At 40.2% G+C, this 21080-nt stretch overlaps 2 protein-coding genes across 9 annotated transcripts in view; one reads left to right on the forward strand and one right to left on the reverse strand.

The window, feature by feature from the left end:
• Eea1 (early endosome antigen 1) overlaps positions 1–5278 on the forward strand; it is a 167528-nt gene extending 162250 nt beyond the window's left edge. For 7 of the 8 annotated variants that reach the window (XM_039080107.2, XM_039080106.2, XM_063263461.1 and 4 more), the window contains 2 exons: positions 916–1014; positions 1553–5278. In XM_039080107.2, coding sequence (XP_038936035.1) covers positions 916–1014; positions 1553–1675 — 222 coding nt within the window. In that variant the 3' untranslated portion in view covers positions 1676–5278. The remainder of the gene's footprint in view (positions 1–915; positions 1015–1552) is intronic. The other variant, NM_001427400.1, reaches the window with a different exon arrangement.
• A 5935-nt stretch (positions 5279–11213) lies between these two features.
• Plekhg7 (pleckstrin homology and RhoGEF domain containing G7) overlaps positions 11214–21080 on the reverse strand; it is a 77916-nt gene continuing 68049 nt past the window's right edge. The window contains 3 exon segments of the mRNA XM_039080593.1: positions 11214–11394; positions 17670–17749; positions 17751–17852. Coding sequence (XP_038936521.1) covers positions 11214–11394; positions 17670–17749; positions 17751–17852 — 363 coding nt within the window.

Raw genomic sequence — 21080 nt, forward strand, 5'->3', positions numbered from 1 at the left:
GTTCTTTCCCACAGCCTTGAGGGCTGTCCTGGAGATCTCAGTGTTTACCATTTTACTGAGAAATTAGCCACACCTGTGCCTCCTGGACTCAGGAGGTCTCTGATTATCATTGAACGATTAACCTTGGCAGAGAAGACATTTTTCAGGAGAGGAGCATAAAAATGTGTACATTATCATTATAAAAACAGGCCTTATTCCCACAGCAACCATCAACACTCATGGAGGCCCACACCTGCTGGCTCTGTTGCAGGGGCAGGAACCATGTCCTTCTCTCCTATACATGGCCATGCAAAACTGGGCAACTCCTTGTAGAGATATTTTGTAGATTTTTAGTAGTACTTATGTGAAAGATAAAAAGGTTCCAGAGGCCTCTTGTTTGAGAGTGACATCATTCTAGGACTGTCACAGAAGAAGAAATTTTAAACATTCAGGAATACAAAGGAATAAATAAATAAGTTGGTAGATATTTAAAGGAATGATCTCAAGCTAGGCATGGTGGTGCAGATCTTTAAATCTAGCGCTACAAGGGAAGAGGCAGGGAGATCACTTCAAGTTGGAAGTCAGCCTAGACTACAAATCAAGACCTTGTCTCATCTCAAGCAGGGAGGGGGCCGGCAGCAAAAGTGAACAGAAAGTGAGGTGATCATGAGGAAAGTGTGCTGCTGTTATACGGCACATGTAAAACTGCCAGAATTCTGTAATTGTAGCCTCGGAAAATAAAAATATTATTTAATTCTGTTTTGTTGTTCAGATTTATGAATGTAGCTATTCTGACAAATGGAATAGTATTTCTGACTGTAAAATTTTGTTTCATATAGCATAAAGTCAAAATTTTGTAAATACCTGCAACAGGTGACCAGTTCACCATTCTGTAAAATGTTACATATCTAATGTATCAAATCTTTTTAAAAACAGATCAAACACACACAAGCCCTGAACAGAAAGTGGGCAGAAGACAACGAGGTACAGAACTGCATGTCCTGTGGGAAGTGCTTCTCAGTCACCGTGCGGCGGGTGAGCCACCCCAGAGCTGCGCTGTGGGGTCCTTAATATCAGTGCATGCAGGCCAGGTTCTGGTTATCTCATGTGTTTGAATCTTAGTTTTAAATCCAGTCACTTCTTTTTTACTGGCTGTTCCCTGGAGCAGTTGTTTTCTGAAGTAGTTAGTCAACTTGTGTGTCTTAATTATACATGAAGAAACAAAAGCAGAGCCATTTACAGAAATGTACTGTATATGAGTCTATTATGTTTACATTCCAAGTGAAGAAGACAGTGTTCCTGGGGCTTTGGTGAATAGGAAGAGTTTTGATAGGAGTGCTTTAAAAGAAGGGCTTCCTAGACTTCTCTTGGGAATTCTAGGATTGAAGCAAAGCCCATCTAAAATGATACCTCTGTGTTTGACCAGTTTATGGATTAGATTACATGGGGGATAATCTCACATACTCACAGAGTATCATCAGACCTTCACACTGTGCTTTGTAACAGTCATGTAGCTTAGAAAGTTCGTGCCATAGTGTCTGTCCTTGAAACTGTTTAATTTTTGTCTTACCAGCACCACTGCCGACAGTGTGGAAATATCTTCTGTGCTGAGTGTTCAGCCAAAAACGCCTTAACTCCTTCTTCGAAGAAGCCTGTTCGTGTCTGTGATGCATGTTTCAATGATTTGCAAGGATAACGGGTTATCACAAGTGCAGAGTAGTATCACACTAACATTAGACTTTTAATAAATTGATTTGGACTCTGGTTGCATACTAGGCCAAATTGAAATTCGTATATTTTGGAATGATACCAGTATCAAGTAAAACTCTTCTATTTTTGTGAGACTTGGGTTCATCTTTAATTACTTTTTTCCATTAAGCCCCTAAACCAGCTTTCATGCCAAGGTCAGAATTAGCCAATGAAATGTAAATAATCTTTGGACAGAAAATAGCAATGTATTTTTTTAAATATAATTTAATTATTCACAAATGATGAGTACACTTCCTTAGCTGCTTTCTCTTGGAGTATGTGTAGAGTATCTGGATGGCTTGTGTCACTTGTGGCTTTGTTGCACAGTAACAGTTCTCTCGGTGGAGTCATGCACAGGAATGTAACATTTACTGTCTTTCTCATGTATAGGTCTGTAGCTCAATTATGTTGTTATACTTATTACTTGAGTGTTGTAAATGCAGTTTATGCTAAATGATGTGTTAACCATAAATTTGAGTGTGTTTTTGTTTGGGCAGTATTGATTAAATTCTCAAGTAGATTTGACGAACTCCTATATAAAATGTATGGTACTTCTGGGATTGTATTTATGAAACTAGAGTTAATTTCCATTTCTCTATCTTATTTCAGACATCCACACAGTCCCTTAAAATATTATATGAAACTCTCCCCCGCCCCCTAAACTGGAGGGTGAGTAGTAGAGCCCTGGGGTGGCCTGGTCTCGTTTGTTTGCTGGTAGAAAGTTTTCTGATCTCACAGCACAGCCTCACTCCCTCCTCTTGGCATCTTTAGGAGTTTGCTTTCTAATCTTCCTAAGCGTAGCTCAACCTCACTGTAATTGTGCGTGCAGTTTAGCCTTTCAGAGATAGGAACTGCTACTGCTACTGTTGTATCTGAAGACAAACAGGAAGGAAATAGTAAAATTCTTCTTTATAGTTCTTAACCCAATAGGAAAGAATACATGGACACTTAGAAAGCTGCCTTCATGTCTCTGGTGAGGGGTCCATATTGACTGGGGATCTTTTAACTTTGTAAAAGTAGTGCTGTGAGATTACACAACAGCTACAGAACAGGTCCATATAGCCCTCCCCTCCATATACCTAGGAGCGCCTAAATTATGATAAAAATGGAAACACAGTTGCTAGACCCTTTAAAGGTCATTTGTCTGCCAACCGATAAGCTTATTGTTGGGAAGCATCCGAAGACTGAGCTTAATACATACTAGGTTTTAAATTATCTTTCTGAAGAAGAAATATAAAGTTATACATTGAATCATTGCAGTCACTTAATAGTAATAGCAGAGAAAGATAAGAGCTAATGCTTCATTTGCAAGAAAGAATTTATAATACACACTGCTGTCAGGAATATGCTGGAATCTTCGTGTTTATGACATAAAACATACACAAACTAGAGACTGACATATAATTTTTAATCATTAAGCAAAGCTAAACCCTGCTTTTGGTAATTACTAAGGATGCTGATTATATCCCAGGACCTGGATAAGTACATATCCTTGGGCTCTATATTAAAAATAATAGGGGCTGGGGATTTAGCTCAGTGGTAGAGCGCTTACCTAGGAAGCGCAAGGCCCTGGGTTCGGTCCCCAGCTCCGAAAAAAAGAACCAAAAAAAAAAAAAAAATAATAGTTGGGCAATAGACTGAGCTCCTCATGCAATTTACATAATTGTGAACCCTTTCAGGTAGTCCTAATTCTACATCTTTGGTTTTTGCATATAAATACCTAGAAGTATGTGAGAAAAATGCACATATTCACAGCACTACTTTGTGAAAATTCTGGATTAAAATATTTGTTCATTTCATCAGTTAATTGAAGACACTGAAGACTTTTTTTTTAGGGATGGCAAAAAGAAAACCATATGTGTTTATAGTAATTTTCTTGTTCCCCCCCAATTAACCTTATGTCGTAGGTCCCCAAATAGTGTCTCTACTTAATGTCTCTACTACACTCTACTGTACTGATGACACAAAGAAGCCAAAAACCATTTGTTCCTCTTAACTATTACCAGTTCAGTATGGACTACAAACAAAACCTTAAGATTTTTTTTCTCGTTTAATTAAGAAGTCTTGTGAGTTCTTTCTGGCTGTACAGTTAGATGTTTGCTAGTAGAGTTGTATCGTCAGGGGGTCGGAGCTGCCATGCACAGAGTCTGATTCTTGGCTATCATGTGAAATTGGTATCAGATACTGGCAAACTGCAAACCCCAGCACAGAAAGGGGAGTTAAAATCAGGTTGTGCTGGGTTTGTGTACAATAAACTGTATGTACAGAATATTTGTAATAGATAGCAGGTAAAGCTGCGATATAGGACTTACTTGCTTTGAAGAAAGAGAAGAAAGAAACACAAAAACCTCAGTGCAGTATACAAATAAACATTTTGTTCAACTACCTCTTAAAGTGGAATTAGCTAGTTTAATAGTTTCCTTATTGTAATATTAAATAGCAACTGCCAAATTTATGTTCCCATGACTCTTGAAAGGTCTTCATGATTATTTTATATAGTTTCGAGGTCTTTATGGCTACTTTTTTACTCTTGCATTTGCATAAGATGTTTAGCCTTTAAGTAGAAGGCAAATGACAGCCGTATATTTTGATATTTGTGACCTGTTTAACTATAGCAGTTTTTTTTAATGCACTTTGGCTATTAAAACCATGGATAACTTGATCTATAAGATTTAAATGTGCCATCAATTTAGTACTCCTAAGACATAAGCTTGATGAATGATCTTCTAGAATTATAATGTGCCACATTTTTTGTGTCTTAATTGCCCTTTGCCTGAATTTCAATGATCAAATTGTTATTGTTGCACATGTGAATACTGTGTATAAACTTCCTGAATTCATGTAAAGTTGTATGATATAGAATAAAAGCCCACTGTGTTCTTTCTGTAAGTAGTGATGAACTAACTGTAACATGGTCCAGCCACCGACAAGTCTAACATTTTATGCTTCTCTGAATTGGATCCTGTATCCATAGCCTCTGTACATAGTTTCGCATGAGTATTTTCTCCTTTAGTTTTGGGTTCATTATTTATATTGTGTTTACTATTTGTGATCATGTAGTTGTGCCTTATTTTGTGAAAGTTTAGCTCAGTAAATACTGTAATTTCTAATCCAAGTGATTAGAAAGTTACCAATTATAAATAAATATAACTGATAAATTATAAGACAGCATTTAAATCTGTATAAAGAGCAATGGAAGGATCCTTATTGAATTGCCACTTCTGTTTTTTTTTAATATGTTAAAGATGATATTAAAGATCATTTCTTTGTAGTAGATGTTATCCAGTGACTGTGATTGTTTTGCCTGCTTTAAAGAGAACATGCTATTAGTTGTTCTTTAAAAATTCACCAAATGCTAGGACTTTGCCCTGGGATACGGCAGTGGCCATGTTATAATTTATATACCTTAAGATAGTAATTAAACTCCTGATCCCAAAGGAATTCATTAATGCCATTTTGGTTGAGATGTTCTCTTTTCATCCTTCACACTAAGTTTGTAGAAAATGAACAAAACTAAAAAGAAATATTAAAAAATATAATCAATCCGTTCTTTCATTGTGTATATACATTTAATACCCATTTGGCCATTTAAAGATACTTTTGTGAAGATCTAATACCCAAATGTTTTTTTGTTACCTTTTTCCTACATCCTACTGTTCCAAAATGAATTGTTCATTTCCATATTTAACTCAAGTGTTCATTAAACTCTGAGGAATTTAATTTGTACATTCTTAAGCATGTGATATGTCATATAGTAGGTGTCATTTTTGTGTGCTGTGCAGAATTCATATTTCTCCATGACCTGTCCTAGAGCTACTTATATTTTTTCTCCTAATTTTTATGCTAACACTCTCCTTAACGATATTCACAGAGCAGACTAGTTCTTATGCATATGAACGTGTGATTTCTGGGCTAAAGGAATCCAGAAAGTTACCTCATCTAGTTTATTACTAAAACTCCCTGAAAAGTCAGCATCAAACTTCCTTCTTAAAACCAATTTATATAACGTGAAATTTCTTCATAAGTCTTACCTTGCAAAAATCTCTTTAGCCTTTCTTCTTGGACCTAACTACTTTTAGTTCTATACAGATACCATTGTTAGGAACTCATTAGGTGTATGCTCTTTGTCCTTCCTCCCCTTGTTTATTTCTCCTCCTGTTTACTTCTTTAGGCCAGCATGGAAATGAGTGGGTTGTACTGTGGAGTCTATTCTTCCCCATCATTTCACTCCCATCCTCTTCCTTACTCTAACAAGTAACTGGTTCCTTTGCATGTCCCTCTGTCCTGCACGCCCTGGGGCGGTCTGGCTTTCCTGTGGAGAGTACTGCTCCACGGGCATTCCCTGGCCTCACCCGGCCCAGGAGAATAACTGCATACAGCTCCCTCAGCCATAAGCACTCTATCCTTTACTTCAGCTTAATTAAATAAATCAACTAAGGCTTTGGCTGTCTTAGGCAAACTTGATAAATCTGTTATTTCTACTCCGTAAATTACAAAAAGTACCATGCCTGAAATTGAAATTTGTAGACTTTCATTGGTATATTCTGACCCTGAGGCCATTTCCTTGAATGAAATTAATAATATATTTCTTCATGATAAATATACTAGTTCAAGTTGATTTTCTTGGTAATTCTAGTGGTTTTAAATGTGTCAGATGCAATCAGGTGACTGCAGTGCTTACACATGTATGCAGTCAAACCCACAAAATAATTTTTGACAAACATCATCATTCTTCAAACCGTGAAGCCAAGACAACATTTTCTCACTGTTTCAACGCTCGTGGCAAAGGGCTAACTGATAAACAGAAAATAAATACTTATTTTCTTCTTAAAATATTTTATTAGCTTCCCCTTCAAGTTCTCTACTTTCAAGTTAGAGCATTGTAAATGTACCTAAGATAATTAAACTAGGAATGTTAAAACTGATATTAAAATATATACGTTTATTTCTTGATATAGTAAAAGAAATGAAGCCCAGTATCAAACAGCACCACTGTGTTTGAAGTGGGGCTATAAAGCAAGCAGTTTACAGGTGATACAGGAAAACTCATATCCTTAGTATATGTGTGCAGAGTAAGACGCTCGTTCTGGTACTCCCTTCATCATTCCCCTTTGCATGTGTGGCACCCACTCATGCCTCTCAGTCTACGTCAGACAGGCTCGAGAAGGGAGTCTGGATGTCAGCGCACGTGTGATGGAGACTCCCTGCAGAGCTCAGGTTGTTAGTCACATGCCTCTAGGCTCGGGACTCACTCTCCAGTTGTAGAGTGCATACTTTTTTCTTGTCGTCACTAGATAGGTAAGTGCTTTTAAAAAAAGTTTAAATGAACAAACACCTTAGTCCTAACATGCAAAAAAGTTTTCCATTTTTAGGTCCCTAAACTTGAGGGGATTATGAAGGTGATGCAAAGAAAGATGCCTCCTTGGCTTCCCGACTCTTGGTTCAGCCAGCAGTTCCCACTGTTCCTTGTTCCATTCTTGTTTTCTGTGGAAAAGGGGGAAAATGTGTATAAAATGTGTAAATAAAAATTTGAATTTTAACTGAAAATTCCTTACATATTTATATTAATAGTCCCCTTTGTAATTGTTGATTTTCTTCTTGACACCCACTATAAACACTTCTGGTCAGACAGGAAATTCCAAATGAAGTAAACTAGTTTGGTGTGCAAGTTGGATGGACAGGCTTGGGCAGTAAGATAGGAGAGTTGCGGTAAAGATAAAGAAACAGGCGGACCTGGTTCCCGCACGTTCTCACTTCCCATGCCCAGCTGTGTCTCTGTCAGCTGCTCTCACACACTGTGCCCTTGGCCAGTTGTTACCACATCTGACAGGCACATTGAGTTCTGCGGGCAGTTCTAGCATGGCAACCCGCTGTGCTAGCCCCAGGCATTCTGTTGCCTAGCACAGCCTCCGGAACTAAGAGAGGTTACCTCTGCCGGCTGGGAACTTTGCTCACATCCCCTGTAGCCCCGTAAAATCAAAGCTCTAGAAACTTGTAGTTTAACAATTAGATTTATATGTTAAATTCTCAATCTACAATACATCCACAGAATAAAGTCACTGCCAATTAATAAAGATAGAAACCGCCCACCTAGACAAGATAAAACTGACCTAGACCACCTGGACCGGAATCCTCCTCCTCTGTCTCCACCTTCCTTGGAGCCTCCATCCATTTTTTAATTTTTACCGCAACATGGGAGCTGCAGAACTCAGAGCCGAGTTACTAGAAATATTGCTACTGAGAGCCTAAGTCATAGAGAGCTGAATTTCTTAAATACCAATGAAAAAGTAGTTTGTTAATTAATGGCATTGTCTTTTTAAAAAAAAACCTGATGGGGGTGAACTAGCAGATTGAGTTCTTAGGAGTAACTCGTGCCAGGAAAGGCGGTAAACATCTCTAATGGTAGAACTTTGGAGTCTGAGGCTGGAGGATCATGAGTTTGATGCCAGCTTGGGCTATATAGCAAGTTTTAGATCTCTTGGGCCATGTAATGAGACTAGGGCTAAAAAACCCCAATAATAATAGAAATATAGTAATAGTAATAATAATATTACACTTGGTGTCTGGTCATGCTGTTGCCTTGATGGAAACTTATACGAAGGACAATGACAGAAACCTTTAAAACATAACCAGGTCGGGGTCAGTCAAGGGCTTATTTTCCTCAGTAGTTGTAAGAACAAGGTTTAGTTTCAGAGACTGAAGAACAGACTTGGTATGGTTCGTCGTGCCAAGCTCATGACGTTGTTATTTTTATTTAGCAATTGATTGCTCATCCGAAAGCTGGATTACTGCGATCCTAAGCATTTATTTCCCTTCTGAAAGAAGCCGAGGAGCTGAGGCAGCTGCTCGTTGTGTGGCAGGAGAATCCAGGAGAGGCTGTGTGCTCTACAAGTGAGGTTTCTGATATGCATTGTCTGCTCTCCCCAACATCCTCCTCCAAAGCATCCCACGTCACCTTTAAGAATCAAAAACTTGCTAAAGGGACATACATACTCAGATGTTTTCCATGTGGGCTTGTGCTAAGAATGCTGCCGTATGCCATCAGCATTGTTTCATATTATATATTAAAAAAGTGTTTCTCAGCCCCAAAACTAGAAAATAATATTATAAAGACAGGAAAAATAATTTTCTATGAGCTCCAAACCATTTCTTAGTACAAGAACCTGGGGTTCTGATTTTATTTGGATTGGCTTTGTTTTGAGAGCAGAAGGCTGATGATGTAGGATATGATAAGGTTTACCCTTTAACTTGGTGTTGGCTTTAGTAAGAATAATAGTTGATAAAGGAATTCAGTGATAGAAAATGGTCTCGCAGAACAAGCTAAGCATGATCATGGAATTTCCTATTTGCATACATAAATTTATATAACAAAAATACAAGAATTAGTATGATTTCTTATATGCCCCCACCACTCCCTTTAAAAGGTAATCCTTCAAAGAGATGTCACAATGAAGCAAGGCTTATAAATAGGATGCCGAAAGAAAGGAAACCACCGGACACATCTCAGTGAGTCAAGACAAAACCAGAACTACTGGAGTCAAGTGCAATACCTTATCTATAAAAGCGGATGGAAAGTGAAGTGAAGCAGAATGAAAGGAAAGGAATTTTGTGTCCCGAAAGCCGTCCGTTCTGACATTTTCCGACAGGTCTCTAGAAGACGGAAGACACTGAGACAGCGGGACAGAAGCTTCTGTTTAGAGCAGGATCTCCCAGAAGTGGAGGTCTATCCCTTGGATCATTAAATAGACATAAGAGGTAAAGTTCTGCAGCTTATAGAGTCTTCCTATATTTGTTAGTGTTCAAAGAACCACAGCAGGGCTCACAGCAACAGGAAGTGACAGCTGCTGACTCTCCTCAGGCTCAGCGCTGCCTTAAGTTTGTAGATTTACCTCAGACCTAACTCTTTCTGAAGCAAAGTGAACTTGAGACTTTTCTTACTAGCAGGCACTGTTCCTGTATCACAGGGGATGCTGGCAGTATTGCGGACCTCACAACTGCCTCAGTCTACAGGGAAGTCAGCCGAGGTGAGATCAGAAACACAGGTTCTCTGGGATGAGAGGATTTAAACGCTGTTTTTACTCATGAGTCTCCTGTGGCAAGTGGGGCTTCAAGACACCATGTTGCTCTTGGCTGATGTTTGGGGCTTCATAAATCAGAAGGACCTGGTCTGGTTGACCACTTGTATAAAGTTCAGTCATGAGGCAATACATGACCAGAAGCTACTTTCTGATATTCTAACGTAAGAAACATTTAAGGCAACAGCAATGGGTCACCTAATTCCTACTTAGAAATGAGCAACCGAGAATGAGATGTTGGCTCGTTTTCCCATCACAGTCTTATATGTGATACAGTTGTAGTTTGGAGTCAAGTGTCTGTACCTTTGGTGCCCATATTCTTTCCCACTCTAAAGCTTCTCTGCCTTATTCAGTCACCATAACATCAGAGGAACAGCAGCACGTTAAAAGGAACAAGACCTGCTAGTTACAGATCTGAGCACTAAAAAAGTGAATGTGGTTCTTTTTAGTATCAGGAAATTCTACAAAAGTAATGGAAAAAAATCCACCAAGATAACCCACATTTCTTCTGAAGTCCAGTTCTTAACTCAAACTGATCCCTCAGCTGAGAAGATTCCTACTAGAGGTTACTGCATTGCAGGACTCCAGAATCATTCATGATAGCTTCTGTAGTCAGAACTATCTGATGCACTATTCATCCTCTAAGAAAGGAGATGGCTTATTCAAGTGGGCACACACACCAAGCAGCCTTCCCAAAATTGTTCGTAAAGGCTCTGACTTATGCAAGCTTTGTCCTATGTGTCCTGTCCTGTATTTAGATGTTAGCTGTCCCCCATTGCTCAAACATCAAAGACTTGATCCCCAGAATGACAATACTGGGGTTGGAGGGGAGGTGGGACTTGGTGGGAGGTCTTTAAATTGATGTTTGCTGGGAAGGGGCTTGTGAGACTCTGATTAATTCATATTCATTCTCTTCTCCCTCTCCTTCAAATGAGATGAGTGGTCTTCTATTACATGTGCTCTAGCCACAATGCCCTCCACACCACAGGTCTGGAAAGCTGACAAACCTAGACAGAGCATCGGTTCCAGACAAATCAGACACAGACGTTCTTATACCTCTTAGTGTCGTCTTTCAGTCTGTCTTATTGAAAGTATGACACGAGGCATGAGCCCTCATTGTGGAGCCTCTCCTTTGGGAGGAAGGGGTTGCTTATCCCATGGGGAATTAGTGTAGGGGAGACATTTCAGCACACTGCTCAACTACAGAGCATAACTAAATGTGCTTGCTATGAATTTGATTAGTCATTCACTGCTCAAGGTTGCTCTGCTACACTTGGGTGGTTCGCTGCTACTGATTGATGGATGTTCTGGGCTTGTCCACAGGAGTGGAAATTGATGGGATTCTGGTTCCTTCTCTTCCCATGGTCAGGAATTCATGCCATGCTTTTAAAAAAAAAGTTTGATGTGAGGTTAGTGGCAAATGCCACTGCTGGATGGTGTGAGTTCACACATACCTAACATGTGGAGGGGATCAGTGCTTCTGACTATCAGTTTGTCTGGTGGGATGGTCTGATCAAGCGTTGTGGAATTTATTATAGTAGCTTGCAGGTCAGGAGTTAGTGAAGGGCACATTAAACCGGTGTCCAAGCCTCTGAGTTCTAAAAATGAAGGTGAAAAGAGTGCAGTCTATCAGGAACAAATACAGATGCCCTTGCCAAAGCAATAGGGGCTTAGAAGCAAATCTCCTGACATCTAGTTCAGTTCTTACTGTAAATCTTGAACTTTCTCAGAGCCTGGGGATTTAAAACAAAGTGCTTCCAACTCCTAGGTCAGTTTCCCGACTAAATAATGATTGACGTCCATGATTGAGAAACATAGTCATCAGTGTCACATTGTTTAGATGGTTTCCTTTCCAAGACTTTAATCTGCCTCAGTATGTTGTGCCTATGCGTGGGATCGAATATGAAATTGTAAGTAGTTTGCATGCCCTAGAGCTTTTAGTAACTGGAAAAGCCTCGGATACATAAAATGCTAATTTAAAAAAAAAGGTGTGAAGATTGTGAAAACCATTCATCACCTAGTACAAGACTTGTAGGCGTCTATTTATTACTTAAAGATTTTGTCCATCTAACCAACATGCCATCATTGGTGTCTTGAAGCATTAAACTGACAGCTTAAGGAATAGTAAAAGCAATTGTGTCATCACCATGATAGTAACACTGACATTGACAAATAGGGAAAAATGCTTATTCGCCATAGATGTTTTATGACTCTGGTTCCTAGTTAGGTCTGTGCTGCATTTTATCTATTGCCCAGCAATACAATGGGATGGCGTCTGCATTTCTCATGAAAGTAGTCATCAAAAGATTAAGGCCCCATGCCTCCCTCAACCTCCTGCTCAAAACCTTAATATCTCAAGAATGTTCTGAACTTTTGAAGTCATTGTGAACACATTAAGTCAGAATGAGCACTGGATGCTTCTTCCTTGCTATGTGGCTGAACACAGCTTATTGCCTTACCCCTACTCTGGTAGACTTCTTGCACTGGCCCATATGAACAAGTATACCATGGATTCCTTTCGGTTGGTAGGCCAGGCATAAAGGTCCAGAGTTTATGGGACTTACCTTAAAAGATTACAGACTGAGCTGTTCTCAGATGTGCCTCGGCCTTGCTTCCTTGAGAAACATAACTGGTTGGTTATTACATTGCTTTGTAGTACATGAGATCCGACTTGGTGTTGAGGAAAATCATGCAGCTCCAACAGAAGCCATGTGGAAATATTGACAGCCTCATTCAGAAGCTTACTCAGAAATTATAGCATGTACCTTTTTGTTATGCTTAATTTCTATAAGTGGAAATCATCAAAGAGGGACAGGGAGACATCAGGAATCTTGTATTTTCTGAAGAAAGGAGAAAATGGGGATTGAAACAGTAAGCAGAACTTTTATTGGTTCTGTTTCTATATGATTTTTAGTCAAAGAGCCTTTCATAAAACAGGAGGCTTGGAAAAGTCTGGAAGTTCAGGGAGGTTCTGTCAGCAGAAAACTGCCTGCTGATTTTGAATTGACTTCTTAAAGCACAGCTTCCAATTCAAAAGGTGCTGCATTTTTGGTGCATTTCAATTGGTGCATTTCGATGGGTCTAGCTTGTATGGTTTTTGAAGGGACTTTTGCTAAGCTCAGGACAAATCCAACAGCTAAATGAACCGCAACATTCAGCCTCTTAAGTACGTATGGGAGTCATTGCCAAAGGCACACATAAGCACACATGTCCACATGTGTGGGCGCACACAGACACAAAGGCGTTTTGTGGTTTCTATGCACCAGACTTGAGCCCCCTTCATATCTTGAAGCTCCTGCTCTCAGTTTGGCTGCCTCTGGAGTAAGGGAATAATTATGGTAAAATGGGGTCATGGTGGGGGAGAGGACACGATCCCAGTGAATCACTAGAGAGTTCTCTGTGCCTTGCGGGGACACAGAAAGGTGGAGATGTCTGCAAGCCAGGAAGAATCCCCTCCCCATGAACCACCCACTAGTGAGAACTGGCAGATGCCCTGACCTGCCTCCAAACTACCAGGAAACCTGTCCTTGGAAGTACTGTTTTCTGCTGTTTCGTGCAACAGCCCTCACTGACTACAGTGGCCATGTCTCATGCTCTATGATGTCTTTTTAAATGTTTACATATTCTCCATGCAGCTTAATTTTATTAACTAATTTTTGTTTTAATCTTCTGATACCACTTTTAGTAGTTACTTCAGGCAGATGGGCCTTTTTACTTCTCCCAAAGACTGACACAGCGGGAGAAGAGACATCAGATATTGTAATCAAGTAGGAATTAGGAAGAGAACGATACACTTGGGTGGTTTATCAGGAAGGGCATTCTGGTTAGAAGTGGGAGCTGAAGTAATTGGAGCAAGCATAGCAAAGCAGTCATATGTGATGTGTCACCTTCTACATGCCTTCCTCCCCCAAGTGAAGTCACTAAAGCTAAACTAATACGTGAAAATCTAGGGTTGAGTTGTATCCCTCTCAACTTAGAGGAAAGACTACAATCACATAGAAAACATGTTTTATTAGACTTGAATCATTCTAGTATTTTAAAAAAGCTGTATTCTATAATAATTGCTTTCCTTTTCGTAAATGAGATGATGGCAAAAACTACTGATCCCTCCTCACAAACCATTTTCACCGTGTAGGAATGACCTTCATCAGTTTTTGTGGGCACATATCCGTGGAGAACAGACCCCAGTTTCCCTTGCAGCTAAACTCTAACCAATGGAATGTGAACAAAAATCTTTAATGTCTCAGTCATCGTCATTAATACTGGACTAAGTGCTTCTCTCCCTCCTCTCCTTCCCCCTGGGTTGACTGTAGACATAAAATTTCATCATTTTGGGGTCACACAGAAGATGAAACAGAGCAAAGGGAACCTGGGTCTCTGACTGCTTTATAAAGTAGGTCAAACAAATGGCTCAGAATTTAACCCAAGAGAAAAATAATTCTAACCTTTAAGTCAATGGTTCTCAACCAGTGGGTCATGACCCCTTTGAGGGTCCCATATCAGATAGCCTGCATATCAGATATTAACATTACAATTCACAACAACAGCAAGATTACATCTATGAAGTAGCAATGAAATAATTTTATGCATAGGGGTCACCACAATTTGAAGAACTGTGTTAAAGGGTCATAGCATTAGGAAGGTTGAAACTACTGCTTTAAGTAATTCTGTCTTCGATTACTGAATGTAGATAGCACTAGATCTTTTTTAGCTTGGGTTTACATAATAAAATGTCCTAAACTTGGTTACTCAAACAACAGAAACTCATTCCTCAGAGGTCTGGAGGCTGAGAAGTCCCAGAGCCAAGCACTGGCTCACAGAGTGTCAGTGAAGGCTGTCCCAGAGCATCTCTCCCCTCCTCCAGCTCAGTAACAGCTGGGCTTCCTCAGGTGCAACAGCTCTCATTCAGCTGCTTGTCTGCATGCACTTACTCTTCTGATTAATAATACCAATCATTCTGCTGGGAGCAGTATATGTGACCTGAACATGGCCTGAATTCCAATAGGGATGGTGTCTTAGTTATGCTCTTATTTCTGTGAACAGACACCATTTCCAATGTAAGTTTTATAAAGTTGGGGCTGGCTTATAGGTTCAGAGGTTCAGTCCATTATTATCAAGGCAGGAGCATGGTAGCATCCAGGCAAGCGTGGTGCAGGAGGAGCTGAGAGTTCTACATCTTCATCTGAAGGAAGCCACGAACAGACTGAGCATTCTCAGACAGCTAGGAGGAGGGTCTCCAAGCCCACCGCCAACAGTGACACACTTCCTTCAAAGCCACACCTTCTAATAGTGCCACTTCCTGGGTCAAGCATATGCCAACCGTCACAGATGGTTATGTTCCAAGTAAGGAAAACTACCTTCTGGGAATGAAAAAAAAAGTGTTTATTTGGTTAGCATATTACTTTCCTTTTTAAGACTGAAAGAAATTTGGAATTACAATCTGAATCTCAGGTTTGAGCCAGGACTCTGCTGTTTGCCTACCATGTGACTTTAAACATGAAATGAAGCCTTTCTGAGCCAGAGTTCTACACCTGCAGACGATTTTAAATAAAACATCTCTATGTTCCTCCCAGGAAGGAGACAGGATATGGAATTCTCTCGTATAAGACACTGAACTTCTCTGTCCTCTGTATTTGACAGCTCTCAAGTACTGACACTAACACCTGTTAGTGTTCTCTCCCCAAAGGACAACAGACCTTCAGTGTGTGTATTGAAGAAGGCTAATATCTGATAAACAGGTACCACTGTATCCCTGAGGGCTTCACAAACACAGCAGGTATACGATCAAGATTTTGTATGAAAATGAATGAATAGGAACTCTGTATTTCTGACAACCACATCATCATCACCATCATCACCATCACCATCCCCATCATCATCATCATCATCATATCATCATCCTACATACAGACCAGAGACTTTGTGTCCATAATTCTTTGAAGTGTTTGCCCTTATTTGAAATTATTCATTCCTCACAACAGAGAGGGTAGATTGAAGCAGGGTGGGGCCCTGTGATTGGCATAGCTTAGGCCAGCAGAAAGGCTGAGGTGTGAGTGGCTGGGCAGTCAGCAATGGACTCTCTATTCTGTGCACTCTGCGGAGAGTCCAGTCTTGTTGGCATCTGCCTGAGATCTCCTGCTGCCTCATCTCCCTGTGTTCTTGTCTTTCTGCCAACCCATGCTTTCTAGTTCCCAATGCTCATCTTTTCCCTCATTTTAGCCTGAAGCTAAATTGTCATGTTTCCTTCAAGATCCCCTGAAAGACAAGACATGCCCTTTGTATTTTTAAGTGCATACAATGTCAGAGCATAAATTCTAACACACACAGACACTCATTATTTAGAAACACAGCTTGCCCTAGGGGCAAGCCATAACTTAGGTCCTTAGCATTATTCTTTGTTGCTTACATTTCTTAGGAAACTTACTGAATTAAAACCAGCTTCTAGGGGTTGGAAATTTAGCTCAGTGGTAGAGCGCTTGCCTAGCAAGTGCAAGGCCCTGGGTTCAGTCCCCAGCTCCAAAAAAAAAAAAAAAAAAAAAAAAAAAAACCAAAACAAAACAAAACAAAACAAAAAAACAACCAACCAAACAAAAAAAAAAAAAAAAAAAAACCCAACTTCTGGAGAAAAGCAATACCAATAAAACCTTTGTTGATGTCTTTACATATTGTATCACAACAGCCTAGAAGAGGGAGTGTGTGTGTGTGTGTGTGTGTGTGTGTGTGTGTGTGTGTGTATAAAACAATCAATGGACTAAAGAGACAAACATAACATTCTTTCTTAGCCTCAAAGACTCATCCCTTTATGACAAGGGTAGCCTGCTCTGTTTTGGTAAGAACTCAAACTTTGTGTTAATTTTCTAAAACTTTCTAACAGAATGTTGCTTTGGGGTTTGATTCTGGAAAACATAAGCATAAACCATGGATTCATAGAATTCCACAGGAAATAAAAGTCTTCAAAACTAGTTGCCTTTAAGACCATAGACTTAAAGTGGGCCACCCACTGAGAGAGATTACCCTTCAACAATGAGAATCTTGCATTGGGAATTCTCCAGGGAACTCACTTGGATCTGCCTCTCAAACCTAACCAAGTGCACAAGAACAGTCAACACTTCTGAAAGTTTTAATTGAATTTGTTTTTGTTACAATGATAAAGTCAATTCCAAGTTCTTAGATCATTTTGAAATTTGAACTAGAGATTGGAAAAGAAAAGAATAATCCCCTCTCCAAGTAAGTGGCTCTTTTACTTTTAAATTTGCAAAGGAGCTAAGTTCTCATTACAGTCTTATGATATTTATACCCTTTCTGATGTGTAATAAGGCTTTGTTGAGTTTGTATTTTCATTTTATTATTTTTATTTTTATTGCTTTATGGGTCTAAATCATGAACATCTTGAGTTCAAATTATGCAAAGACATTATATATAAGCTGTTCATCCTAGCCTGCCACAATTTTAGTCCTAAAGCTTGCATTTGGCATTTCTTTTACAATGATTCTTGATTCTAGAGAATTTTTTAAAAGGCGAATGGCAGTTTGTTATCTGAATAGGCTTCTCCTTTCCTTTCTGTGATGGATGGGCACTGATGTTAAAGACAGGGTGCCCTCTTCAGTCACAGAAAAGAGACATTTTCTTCCCTGAACTCACTCGTGAGAGCCTTGGAGATGACCCTGGGTCTTGTATGAACTTGGTGTGACTGTTCCATCCAATTGCCAAGATGTGACCAGAGCCCACTGTTGTGATGTTTGATTTATAATGCACTTGACCTTGAGTCATGACCTCACATCAATGGACTTAGCTTCTGAGAGAGAAAGCCCAAAGGTTTCAGAAACCACAGAATACCCTGACATTTCCCTCAAGCTCACATGTCACAGGGACTTAAAGATTGACTTCTCCACCATTTCCTTAATGGAGTAGATTATAATCTTCTCAGTGGAGGGTGTACTCCTTTTTCCAGATACTGTTCATGGGGTATCAGGTTAGCCTGTGCAGTACAGCCACTCGCAGCATCTCAAGCAGAGGAAGCCACCTGCATTGCTCATTCAGTTCACACCACTGGGAAAGGCAGAATCAGTTCATGAGAACATCCCCTTCTCTGTTGAGGCACTGAGAAGTCTATTCAAACGTCTACCTATTCTGTAATCCAGGGTCACCTAGAATTTATGTAGACTAAGCTGGCCTTGAATTTAGAACACCTTTCTCACCTCTACTTTCTGAGATTATAGGAGTGCAACACCTTACCAGGTCAGGAAAAGATCTTCAGATTTAATAGGAGTTTGCTGGGAAAATTCCTAAGCCATGGATTTGCCTTAGATAGATAGATAGATGATAGATAGATAGATAGATAGATAGATAGATAGATAGATAGATAGATGGATGGATTGAATTCTGGAGAGGAAGGTTTTACTGGATGGCTTATTCTAACTTTGAACTCTGTAGCCCCAAGAACCTCGCTGAGATCTTCCTGTCCTGAGCTCTCAAGTGTTGGTATTACAGGTCTGAGTCACCATACCTATCTAGGTGCTGATTTTTGGAAATTCCATATTAGATGTCAAACCAGAGGTTTTGAATTAGATCCTTAAGTGTGATCGAGAAGCATTGCTGCTTTCAAGGTGAAGAGAACAAAGAATGTTCTTCAGCTGCTTTGCCTTCCGGAATGACAAACACACCCTCACCAGCGTTGCCTTTGATGCCACCGCTCAGTCCCCATAAAGGGGGACATCAAATCAAGACTTAGATATAGAATGGAAACTCAGTGACCTCTCCCAGAGCATTCTTTACATTGGGTAGTAATACGATTTATTCATATACAGGTTGTTCACATTGAGAGTTCCCTTTTAGCTCTGCCATCTACTCCTTGGTCCACAGGATGTTTCTGGTTTCACTGACTTTACTTCCATTCTTTCTGTGATGTACTGGAGAGGTGAGAACTGGGATTTGAGGGCAAGAGAAGGCATTTTGCTTGTTGGATCAAGTGCTAACTGGGGAGGATGGGGCTAATGATAAAAAAAATAAAAAGGAAAGGAAAACAGAAGTCCAAGAAGTAAATTGACCTACACAGACACTATTATATTACAGAGCAAGAGGGAAAGAGGAGGGGGAACAGTTTTTACTTGAGAGAGTTTGAAACTGGGGTGTGGCTATTCCTTTTGCAAACTCTTGGAGCTCTTCCCCTCAGGGATCCTGCCAAGAATTGTCTTGCCCACAACCTGTACATGGACAGTGGGCCACGAATGCTGCATGACGCTTAAGGAGCCAGGCTACAAGGAACACACACATTCCCTTCTGAGTCCCAGGTTCCTTCTCTGTGAACTGGCAAAAACGTTCTAGAGCTGTGGTTCTCAACCTTCCTAATGCCGTGACTCTTTAATACAGTTCCTCATGCTATGGTGATCCCCAACCATAAAGTTATTTTGTTGCTACTTTATAACTGTAGTTTTGCTACTGTTATGAGCAATGTAATATACTATCTGATGTAATATGTAATATCATAATGTAAATATCTGATATGCAGGGTATCTGACATGTGACCCCCAAATGTGTTGCGACCCATGGGTTAAGAACTGCTGTACTAGAGGATCTCACATTGTAATGCCTTTCCACATGGCTGTGCTTCTCACTGAATTAGTAAAGGATGAAGAAGAAAGTGAGCGCCGCAGGTTGAGAAGCCTGGTAGGGACAGCAGTAGAGAGGGTGAGGTGGGCAGGTAGAGCTATGGCTGTAGAAGCTGGTCTAAGGATGACTCCTTTGCTGCATTCTTGTGATACCTCTGTTTCTACTGACAGGCTTAAGAGTCCCCATAGCTTATTCTCAGCAGCATCTAAAGATCCCCTCAAAAGACACAACCCAGAGTCACAGGCTAAAACTGTCATATGCCAACAGACAGCTCCCAACTTCCAGCATTCGTTGGTAGTCAGAATGAATGTGAAAACACCTATCTTAAATAGTTATCAACCGGGGTTTGCAATCCCATAAGAACAGCACTATCAACCAACCAGACCCCCTAGAGCTCTCAGGGACTAAACCACCAATCTAAGAGTACACAGGGAGGGACCCATGGCTCCAGCCACATATGTAGCAGAGAATGGCCTTGTCGGGCATCAATGGGAAGAGAGGCCCTTGGTCCTGTGAAGGCTCATTTCCCCAGTGTAGGGGAATTTCAGGGCGTGGAGGTAGGAGAGATTGGGTGGGAGGGGGAGCACCCTCATAGAAGTAGGGGGAGGGGATTAGGATAGGAGGTTTCCAGAGGGGGAATGGGGAAAGGGGATAACATTTGAAATGTAAATAAAATATCCAATAAAAATTAGTTATTAACCAAGCAAAATGGATGAACAGCAAACAATTTGGATGACTATTCAGACAGGGAAACTGGAAGCTATTGGTGTTTTGGAAAAGCCTCAGAACAGAGCAAATAAAATGGGTGACAATTATGAGAGAGAAGCTGTACATTTTTCTTTTATCTCTTTATTGGCTTCATTTCTCAGTTCCACTGGAGAAATCAAAGAACTTCTCTGTCAAGAGAAATTAGACATAAAAGACTTTTTTTACTTTGGTGGGATCAGATCAATGGAGACTATTTTTATTTTATAATAAATATTCAATGATAGAGGAACAGTGAAAGAAATAAAAAAAACATGAAACAAAAACATTTCTATAATAAGTTTGTCTTGTTGGGACACAACATTAGGTTGGGGAAGCCAGTGTGGGACACTTGAGGAATTTGCTTAACCCTCTTCTACCAGTATTACAAAATGTAGACAATTGAAACAGTCCATACCAAGTTTATGTACCCATTGTGAGTAGATATGAGTAAGGACAGCCATGTCAAAGGACCTAATGCCTCAGATCCATAGGAATGGCAAAGCATCCCCATGGTGTGAGTACAAATACATAGGAATGACTGTCTATTAGCTAAAAGTGGCTTTTGTAGAAACTGTCAAACACAATTTCCTCCTCTGGGATAGTTGCAACCCAAGACAGCTCTCCTACAGAGACCTCCTACTGAGATTAGCTAACCAGCCTCCTCCATGTGCTGAGTTGCTAATGTGACAGCTTTTCTGTAGGTGTTCCTGTCCTTTCTTCATCCTCCATCACCACAGCTATGTCAGCTCCAGAATCATACATACACTATTGCCTGTGACACCACAAACATATAGTACTAGCAGTCCAGATCCCTGAACTCTGGGGTTCCCAGCTACTTACTGCCAACTGAACCATACTAAAGGGTGTGCCAGAGGTCCTGGCCTCTTCCTCTACGCTGTTCTGATTGATTGCAAATAGTGG

The sequence above is a fragment of the Rattus norvegicus genome, chromosome 7, assembly GCF_036323735.1.
Source record: "Rattus norvegicus strain BN/NHsdMcwi chromosome 7, GRCr8, whole genome shotgun sequence".
Taxonomy (NCBI): Eukaryota; Metazoa; Chordata; class Mammalia; order Rodentia; family Muridae; genus Rattus; species Rattus norvegicus.